Genomic DNA, 10,366 nt, shown 5'->3' on the forward strand with positions numbered 1-10,366 from the left:
GATTTCTTTTAGATGAAAAAATTCCATCCCTAATAGCGTTCAAATGGATTTTTTTTTTTTTTTTTTTTTGTCCCTAATAATCATTCAAACACCACAATTTACAATTTGAATGGATTTTTGTTTTGAAGAATTAGTTGCAAATTGCCAGTTCTGCCGATTTTTTTTTATTTTTTTATTTTTTTTTTTTTATTTTTTTTATTTTTTTTTTTTTTAAGAAGAGCCGGTAGCCACACACATAGCAGCCCCGTCCCAATTTTATTAAAAAAACCCTCACTTATGGCGGAGGAATACCGTGGTTACATCAATACACTTGTGGGATTACAAGATAATCACTAGGAACTAACCCAAACCAAGTGTCAAAACCAACCAAGAAAACCAAAAAACAACTTCTAAGAAGCCTAAGGAAAAGAAACACCAAGACCAAGAAGAACCCAGCACCTGCAAAACAGAGACTCAAACAACACAAAATAAACCTCAAAGAAAATAGGAAAAACGTACCAGAAACTACGAGATACGCAAATAAGGAATGCCAATTTTGTCCAAACGGAGAAGACCACGAAGCTGGCTGGGAAGAGCATCATTAAAAGACCAATCACAGTTTAATCCCTCAGCTCCCCGTTTAGCTAAGTAGTCAGCCACCGCATTACCTTCACGAAAGACATGAGTCAAACGGTACTCCAGACAGCCCAAAAGACCCTGCAACTCCTCCCAGAAATCTTCTAAGTACCAGATGTTACAAGTACCCTTAGTAACCCAGCTGACAATCAGTTGAGAATCCACTTCAATATCCACCCTCCGAAAACCTAACTGGTAGCACCTCCTGACCCCTTCCAGCAAGCTTCTCAGCTCAGCAAAATTATTAGACCCCTGACCCAAGAAGACCGAGTAAGCAGCCTGCAGATTACCAAAAGAATCCCGAATAACCCCCCCAGCACCAGCCGGCCCAGGATTCCCTAAGCTACTACCATCAGAGTTTAGCTTCATCCAGCCCTGAGACGGTCTAAACCACCTCACCACACGAACCTGTTTAGGCTTCTGAGGTAAAACCGGGATATCCAATCTCTGCAAAATAGCGACATCATGGGAAGAAATCCTTGACACTCTCATAACTAAGGAAATAATCTGACGAATCCATATCTTGATAACATGCCAAACCGTCTGAACCGAGTCCACTCTATCCTCAAACCGAGCTTTACAACGTCTATCCCAAATTTTCCAAGAGACAATAGAAGGGAGAATACCGAAGATAATCTTAAGTTGAGAAGACTTACCAGCACGGCGGAACCAAAAATTAATTTGTTCCTTCCACGTAAGGAAGACACCCATATGAACACCTAATTGATTTGCCGCCAGACGCCAGATTTGTCTAGCGAAATCCCCATTACAAAGAACGTGGTTTAAATCTTCCATATGACCCCTGGCACAACAATTACATTTAGAAACAAAGGGAATGCCAATATTCTTGATCTTATCATCCACACTCAGACAATTATGTAAGGCCTTCCACATCATAACCGAAATTTTCTTGGGAAGGTTAGGATGCCAAATCCAATGGGCCCAAGGTAACGAAGGAGCTCTGACACGGATACAATCCCAAGCACTCTTAGTAGAGAAATTACCATTTTTATCATTCACCCATATAAGGACATCTTGACCATCCTTCCTCGTGGCTAAAAAATGGTACAACTCCAAGGCTTTTTGTTGACCCACAGCTCTTTCCAGGAGAGGAATATCCCACCCATTGTCAATCCGACAATCTTTGATTTTAAGCGAAGGTCTCTCAATAACTGGATAAAGAGCACTAATAGGACCCCCATCCAACCAATTATCATGCCAGAAAGAAACATTACCCTCTTTCACCAACCACTTAGATTGATTAAGGACCTCCGGAATACAACGCACAATAGCTTTCCAAAAAAGAGTACCCTTGTTAGGACTCAAAAGGGATAAATGAATACCTTTGACATACTTACCTTTAAAAAAATCAGCCCATAAGGACTGACCCCTCAGAAGGTGCCAAGCAAATTTCATATGAAGAGCCCTCTGAACATCCCCAAAATCCCGAATACCCAAGCCACCTTCCTCAGTAGGATAACAGATATTTTTCCAGGCCACCCACTTCCGTTTACCTCTCCCATCAGAGTTTCCCCAGAAAAAGGAACTCATAATCCTATTCAAAACCTTAAACACCCCATTAGGAACAGGTAAAACCGCTAGAAGGTGTGTGGCCATGCTCGACAAAACATGGCGTAAAAGAATCACACGACCACCAGCTGAAAGCAATTTCATCTTCCACCCAGCAATCTTCTTACTAACTTTCCCAATCAATTCACCAAAATCACAGACCTTCAGACGACCCACCACAATAGGAACCCCCAAATATTTAAAAGGGAAAGACCCTTCAGAGAAACCAGTCAAGTGAAGAAGGGAGGACTTTCTGTGAGCAGGGATCTTATTAGAGAAAAAGATAGCACTCTTACTTTTGTTAAGGATCTGACCCGTCCAAAGCTCGTAAAGATGTAAAACCTCCATCAAACCTCTCATGGATTTCTTCCCCCCATTAGAGAAAATAACAATATCATCCGCATACATAAGATGAGAGATAGGGGGGGTACCTCTAGCTTGAGTAAACCGACCAATTTTACCAATATCAAAAGCTTTCTTCAACATACGAGATAAGACCTCTTGCATAATGACAAAGAGATAGGGCGAAAGCGGATCACCTTGCCTCAAACCACGCTCACCTTTAAAAAATCCCATAGAAGTACCATTCATCATAATAGAGTACCAGGGAGAAGAGATGCATAACTTAATCAGGGCGCAGAACTGAGGAGAAAAACCAAAAGCAACCAAAACATGAATGAGAGAATTCCAATTCACTCTATCATAAGCCTTAGACATATCCAACTTGACCAAAACATTACCCCCATTAGTCTTTTTATTAATCGAATGTACCATTTCCTGGGTGATACTAATATTCTCAAATATACTACGACCCGGGATAAAGGCCCCCTGTTCATTAGAAATCATCTTAGAAAGCAACTTCGTCAGACGACCCACAATGATCTTCGCACAAATCTTATAAACCACAGAACACAGACTAATAGGCCTAAACTTATCAAATCCATTAGGCGAATCAACCTTAGGAATTAACACAATAAAAGACGCCGTGTAATAACGGGGAAGCAAATGTTTTTGAAAAAACTCAGAAACAGCTTCCATTAAATCCTCTTTAATAATATCCCAGCAACATCTGAAGAAACCAGAGCTAAAACCGTCCGGACCAGGACTACTATCAATAGGGATGCTAAACAGAGCTTCCTTAATATCATCAAAAGACGGAGTACGACATAACATCAAATTATCCTCCTCACTAATCACCGGGGAAATCAGATCCCCTAAGATGGGACAATCACAATCACTACTCTCACTCAAGAACTGCTGAAAATAAACCACGGCAGCCTTATGAATATCAAGAGGATTATTAAGAAACGTACCGTCCGGAAGATGCATGTCATTGATCCTTTTACTATTCTTGGCATTCAAATAAGCATGGAAGAATTTGGAATTTTGGTCACCATCTTGAAGCCAACTTTTCTTAGTCATATGAGAAAGTCTAGTGTCTTCACGACCCTTCCAAGTTGAGAGCTCTAGATTTGCATCCATAAGATCATGATCATCCGCAGAAGAAAAAGAATTTTGAAGGCTATTCTCCAAGCTCTCAATACGAATTTCTAACTCATGAATAATCACATTTGTCCTCCCAAAGATACGCAGATTCCACTCCCTAAGAGCCACCTTCAGCCGTTTGAGCTTAAAAGAAAGCTTAAGCAGCCCATAGCCAACTCCAGGTTGATTCCATATCCCTTTGACAAAGCTCAAAAAATCAACATGATCAGTCCACATAAATTGAAAACGAAAAGGTCTAGGCCCATACCTGAATGGGTCATCACCAGTTTGAATCACTAAAGGAGAGTGATCCGACGTAGTACGAGGCAAAACCTGAGAGAAAACGTTAGGAAAACAATTAAGAAAAATAGAATCAATAAAACATCTATCTAACCTTGCCCAACTCCGAGCCAAGCCTCTTTGTCCGTTGCACCACGTCATCAGCGCACCTTTCGAACACATGTCCAGCAAACCACAAGATTGAATGCAAAGATTAAAATCTTCCATAGCATTAAAAGGCCGAGGCCCTTCTTTCAGAATCATCTTTAATGATATTGAAGTCGCCACAAAGAAGCCACGGAAGATTTCCATTTCTGAGAGCTATAAGGTCTTCCCAAAGTTTTTTACGCTCGACTGGGTTGCATTTAGCATAGACAATAGTAAGAATGAAGGCGAACCCCTTCTCTTCAACTTTCACTGAAACAAATTGATTCGAACCTGCCAGCCATTGGACCGAGATCATGGAATTCCACAACAACCAAATTTTCCCATTTTGGCTTTCATTAGTGACAAAAAATTCACAATGAAAGTTTGCTAGAAAAGTCGGAATTTTATCTTCCATCAAGAAAGGCTCAGCCAAAGCAATAATATTAGGCCTGAACTTTTTTATCAAATTTTTTAACCTCAATTTAGAAGAGCGCACTCCTCTTATATTCCAAAAAAGAATAGGACTAATCATAAATTCAGTTTATTAGGACGGATAATAGCCCTTGTAGAATTTCTTTTCAGGAACTTACCAACAAATTTGGTCGTTCCTTCCGAATCGGTGCAATAATCTTTTCGTGAATCCTCTTTCAGATTATCTCGCTCACCTTCATAATCGGAATGAATTTCATCAGCCTGCACATTTTCCCCCGCAACCTCACAGCCTTGAGATGACACAGCAGCAACATCACCCTCACTTGCCAAAAGGTTCAACTCTTCATCCAAGCTAGCCCCATCCACATCTAAGTCCGTAACCATCACCAAAGAAGGCACCTTAGGCCCCTTGTGACCCGAAGCTTCCAAGCCCAGATGCACAACACACGGCACTATGGCCAATTCACTCTGTCGGTTATTCCCCATAGGCCCATTGAAGGAATTCGGTTCACCTTTATCCAAAGCAGATGGATGGTTTTGTGGGATAACCTCCCTCAGCCCCAACGAATTCACAGCAAGGCCCAAACCGAGCTCCTCTTCCGAATGATTCTTCTCTGCAACTGCCTCATTACACTCGACCAATTTCTCAGCCCCTTCCTCATCTAGTAGTTGGACCACATCTTCCTGTTTCTCATTCACGATCTCCTGCTGAACCGAATTTTTTGCTTCAGCCATATCAACCCTTTCCTCCGAAGGCTTTGACACTTGCTTAACCCACTTCAATTCACTCTTAGCTGTCTTCTTCTTATCATCTCCCTTGCGGCATGTGCGAGAATTGTGTCCCTGGCATTTACACAAAGAGCAGTAAGCAGGCAGCGTCTCATACACTATCTCTTGCCGCCTACTTTTGGGTACCCCTGGTTTGCCTATCCAGAATGAAGAGATCGGAGTCTTAGACGAGTCAACCTCGACACAAACTCTCGCCCCATCTGTGCGAGTCGCGCAAATCGTAGAATTATCACATCTGATGAGACGTCCTATAGGAGCTGTGAGCATTTTTAAGACTGAAGGTTGAAAGAAATTGGGTGGAAGTCCGGGTAAAAATACCCATACAGGTACACACGGTGGTTCATGGTTTTCATCAAATTCAGGCGTCCATGCGAATGGTCTGTAGAAGACACCGTTTACCTCACATGATTCTCTGGATAAGGCCTTGTTGAAGTCCATTTCGTTAGCCATCCGCACGAATACATTACGAGGACGCTGCATAGCAGACACCATGGGCATACTAGACAGCCCCCAGCGTGTTCGAATGAAGGATCTAACCGCATCTAAGGAGGGTCGCTGCCTGATGAATTTCAGAACAATGGAATAACGGAAAGGCTGAGCCAATTTTGCAATCTCCTCTGTAGAGAACGAAAACACCAGTTCACCATCGATAATCTTTGGCTGACGGAACGAAACCTCCATCTCTGGTAAAGGTTGTGGCGTTGCTGAGATTAAATCTGCAAAGGACCGAGCCGGGGCTGCCATGGGCGGCAAGCCAGAGGCCGCCATGCAGCCAACGTAGAAGGAGACCACGCAAAACCAAAAACGCAAAACCCTAGCAGAGCGTTTTACGGGGCTAAATTTATGTAAAACGAGGGGTGCAACACAAGGACTTCCCAGGAGGTCACCCATCCTAGTACTACTCTAGCCCAAGCACGCTTAACTGTGGAGTTCTGATGCGATCCGGTGCATTAGTGCTGGTATGATCGCAGTTCTGCCGATTTAGAAAGGTTGCAAATAACCACTTGCAGCCAAACTAAAAGAGTTTATTGTTCATCGCAAAACCTTTCTGGTTTCAATTATGAGTCGGGCTATTTTGCCGTCCAGAGTAGTCAGCTCAAGTCACCGCTCTTCACATTTTAGTTTTTTTTTTTTTTCTTTTTTTTTTTCATATTTTTTTAATATATTTAAATATTTAAAAAATATATATATATATTTCAATATATTTAAAATCACTTTCTTAATCACTAAGTAAAAAAAACTAAAAAAGAAAAGCAAGCGGCCAAAATGAGTGGTATAATTGAGAGGGCAAAATAGTTGTTTCCTTCAATTATTGTTCTCGGAAAACTATTTTCCAGCAAAATGGTCTCGCAGCAAATAATATTATGTAAAATAATATATTTATATATATATATAACCATTTGTTGCCTTCACCTAGCTGCAAATAGTGATCATAAAATCAGGAAAAATTAACATAAAATCTTCATTACAAATTCTTAATATATCATAACAAATTAATTGACAGCCATGTTTACATAAAAATTATTAAGTGACAAGTCAAGAACATACATGAGTTTTACAAATAAAATGAATATTTTCTTCAAGCATAACACAACCCATTAATTACGTAAGCCTTAAAACATGCGGAAAATACAAAATAATGAAAGGGGCCACGTATTAATTTGTTTGAATTGATCTATTCAAACAAATACTTAATTATCTCTGAAAGCTGAATGTGGGGAAAAGACAGGAACAAAGAGATCAAACTTTTTGTCTTAAAAAGACTCAGTCGTAGCGTACTGAAGAAAGCGTCGTGCATCATGCTAACGTGTTGGATTAGCTACGTTGTAACTTTCAAGGTGGATATTTATTAACATTTTCAAGACCACGGGATCCCTATCATTTTTTTATATATTTTGAGACAAAGACATGAACGAATTAATAGCTAATTAGATCATGATAGATTAACTGCTATACATATCAAGTAGTATAAGTCAGTTTGTACATATATATATATATATAAATATACATGCATCTAGACGTACGTAGTACTTACTCATTCTACATCCAACAGAATCACGACCAACATATCAAAAGGAACTTGAAATACAAGAAATTAAGCTAATTAGAATTTAGATTTCCCTAAATAATTGATGTGTTAAATCACCCAATATATAGTAGCAGCAGCAGCAGTAGTAATGAATTAATTTGTTGCCATTTGAGGTATTTATATATTCAGCAGTGCTTTAATTTTAAGATTTCCTAAAAGTAATAAATAATAAGTTGAGATTATTTGAGAATAGTAATATTTTGTGAGTAAATACAAATAGGTTGATATATCATGTATTTGAACGTATGAAATGAATTAAAATGAGTTTTAATTTTTTATGAAAAGTTAAAAAGATAGTAAATTTTATTAATAATTAATTTGAAATGGATTGAAATAATTTATCTTACCAACAAAGTCCAAGTATTTTTTATTTTTTTATTTTTATTTTATTTTAAATGAAATGCCCAAGTATTTATTACATGAACCACTTGCAAGAGTACTACGTACTTGGCATATATCAAGTTGACAATATATCCCATCTAAAGACCAAAAAAAAGCACTGTCTGATAGATATCGACAGAAGCAGAAGCAGAAGAAACATGCCGGAGTCTATCCCTCATAATTATCTACTGATGATCCTCACCTTGTTCCTCTTTTTCAGCATCTCCTCTGCAAATCTGCATGCATGCAACCAGAAAGACCGCAACTCTCTCTTGTCCCTACCTTTTAATACCTCAGCTTCCCCTTCTTTAAATTGGTCTGCCACTGATTGTTGCCATTGGGAAGGTATTTCTTGTGATCATAAAGGTCGGGTCACTCATATTTCGTTACCCTCTAAGGGTCTCGAAGGGAGTGTATCTCCATTCCTTGGAAACCTCACAAGCCTCTCTCACCTCAATCTCTCCCATAATTCACTTTCAGATTCTCTTCCCCTTGGATTCTTCTCATCCTTGAATCAACTCGAGGTCCTTGATCTGAGCCACAACCATCTAGTTGGAAATATATCATTGTTATTTTCACCTAATGGATCATGGCCTGCCTCCATTCGAACAATTGACATTTCTAACAATGAATTCAATGGTTGGATCCAATCCTCATTTCTCCAACAAGCATGGAACTTGATCGAGCTCAATGTCTGCAAAAATAGTTTCCAAGGGCCTATTCCTTCTTCTCCTTGCATCAATTCTCCCAACCTCAGGCTCCTTGATTTCTCCGGCAATAATCATAGTGGCGAAATTCCTCGTGGGTTAGGAGGATGCTCCAAACTAAAGATTTTCCGAGCAGGTTTTAACTCTCTCACAAAATCTCTTCCACATGACATGTATAGTGCAACAGCACTAGAAGAAATCTCCATACCTTCCAATTATCTTTCAGGATCCATCAACGATGGCATTGTCAACCTTACCAAGCTCTCCAACCTCGATTTAAGTGACAATAAATTCGGTGGCAAGCTTCCACTGGATTTTGCAAAGCTTTCCAACTTAAAGCACCTGCACCTTCGAAATAACTTCCTCACAGGTTCTTTGCCACCATCATTGATGAATTGCACTAATCTTATCCAATTAGATTTACGAAATAATTCCTTGGAAGGAAACATCTCCAACCTTAATTTCTCCAGTCTTCAACAACTCACCATACTTGACCTGGGGTTTAACAACTTCACCGGAAATTTCCCAGCGAGCCTTCTCTCATGCAAGTCCCTAAGAGGAGTTCGAATTTCCCATAATCGATTAGAGGGACAAATCCCGCCTGAGGTGGCTCAATTGAGACATTTATCTTTCTTCTCAGTTAGTTTCAATAGGCTAACTAATTTCACAAGTGCAATCAAGATTCTGATGCATTGCAAGAGGCTTGATGTTGTTCTTATGGGTCACAATTTCCTACAAGAGATGATTTCAAATGACGACATCAATATGCAGTTTGCTTCTAATGGATTCAAAAATCTTCGATTTTTGGATCTTAGTGAGGGCCAACTGACCGGTCAGTTTCCCATATGGATATCTAAGCTTAAGAAGCTAGAAATCCTAAATCTAAATACCAATCGTATCACAGGTCCAATTCCTGGTTGGTTGCCAATGCTTCCAAGACTCATCTCTTTACAATTGTCTGATAACCTCATTTCCAGTGAATTTCCAAAGGAACTTTGTGCATTGCCAGCACTAGTATCAGCACAGTATCTAGGAGATAATAGCTCTTTTCTTTTACCAATTTTTAACGTAAACATGAATCGTTGGCTTCACCAGTACAACTCCATCAACAACTGGAAGCCAAATATAGTCCTTAGAAACAATAGTCTCAGTGGCCACATTCCTGTAGAGATAGCACGTTTGAAGCAACTTCGTACATTGGACCTTAGCCATAACAGCTTCTCAGGCAACATTCCAAGCCAAATATCGGAGCTCACAAACTTGGAAGATCTGGACCTCTCTGAAAATCAGTTGTCTGGGGAAATACCAGCATCGCTAACTAGTTTGAATTTTTTGCATAATTTAAGTGTTGCAGGCAATAAACTACATGGAGAAATACCATCAGGCACTCAGCTCCAAAGCTTTGATGCTTCTGCATACAAGGGCAACCCTGGACTTTGTGGTGACCCACTTCCCAAGTGTGGCAATCTTACAAGAGACATGAGTAGAGACAAGGACATTCATGATGAGGAAGATGGAGATTCAATCCCATGGTTTCATATTATTGTGGCGCTTGGCTTCATTACAGGATTTTGTGGAGTGTGTGGTCCTCTGGTATTGCACCATAAATAGAGAGTCGCATATTTTTTATTCCTAGACAAGTTAAAAGATAGGCTCGATGAGACAATCGCAGCCAGTACTACTGTGTCTGGCTAGATTGTGCAGAACGAGCCCTAGTATATACAAGCATGATGTTCTTTGAGTAATAAATTGGGCTCTCTAGAGTTAGTCGTCAGTTTAGTTTCTCAAGTTTCAACTTTTCATCAATTTAGACGTTCTTATAATACTCTATATCAAGTTCAATATGATTCCCTTGCTCGGCTACAATGAATCG

General features: G+C 39.8%; 2 protein-coding genes and 1 non-coding gene across 3 annotated transcripts; 1 reads left to right on the forward strand and 2 right to left on the reverse strand.

Moving 5' to 3' along the window:
- Nucleotides 1-504: 504 nt before the first annotated feature.
- Nucleotides 505-6,084, reverse strand: LOC118347072. The gene is made up of 4 exons (XM_035687244.1): nt 4,686-6,084; nt 4,248-4,386; nt 4,064-4,118; nt 505-4,002 (listed from the first exon to the last, which is right to left on the reverse strand). The coding sequence occupies exons 1-4, from the start codon at nt 6,082-6,084 to the stop codon at nt 505-507; spliced, it is 5,091 nt and encodes a 1,696-aa protein (XP_035543137.1).
- An 86-nt stretch (nt 6,085-6,170) lies between these two features.
- LOC118347073 lies at nt 6,171-6,289 on the reverse strand. Its single transcript, XR_004800325.1, has one exon. It is a non-coding gene; the product is annotated as a 5S ribosomal RNA (ribosomal RNA).
- Nucleotides 6,290-7,944: 1,655 nt separating this feature from the next.
- Nucleotides 7,945-10,104, forward strand: LOC118347071 (receptor-like protein 3). The gene has a single exon (XM_035687243.1). The coding sequence runs from the start codon at nt 7,945-7,947 to the stop codon at nt 10,102-10,104; it is 2,160 nt and encodes a 719-aa protein (XP_035543136.1).
- The last annotated feature ends 262 nt before the right edge of the window (nt 10,105-10,366 follow it).

The sequence above is a fragment of the Juglans regia genome, unplaced genomic scaffold (genome assembly GCF_001411555.2).
Source record: "Juglans regia cultivar Chandler unplaced genomic scaffold, Walnut 2.0 Scaffold_83, whole genome shotgun sequence".
In the NCBI taxonomy this organism is placed as follows: domain Eukaryota; kingdom Viridiplantae; phylum Streptophyta; class Magnoliopsida; order Fagales; family Juglandaceae; genus Juglans; species Juglans regia.

Bases quoted from the DNA above. Each gene is read 5' to 3' on its own strand.
- LOC118347072 (XM_035687244.1), bottom strand. From the start codon at position 6,084: ATGGCGGCCTCTGGCTTGCCGCCCATGGCAGCCCCGGCTCGGTCCTTT. The intron at 4,119-4,247 runs GTGGCTTCTTTG...TGTGTTCGAAAG, and splicing joins CTCAGAAATGGAAATCTTCC to GTGCGCTGATGACGTGGTGC. The intron at 4,003-4,063 runs GTTAGATAGATG...GTTTTCTCTCAG, and splicing joins TTGGCTCGGAGTTGGGCAAG to GTTTTGCCTCGTACTACGTC.
- LOC118347071 (XM_035687243.1), top strand. From the start codon at position 7,945: ATGCCGGAGTCTATCCCTCATAATTATCTACTGATGATCCTCACCTTG.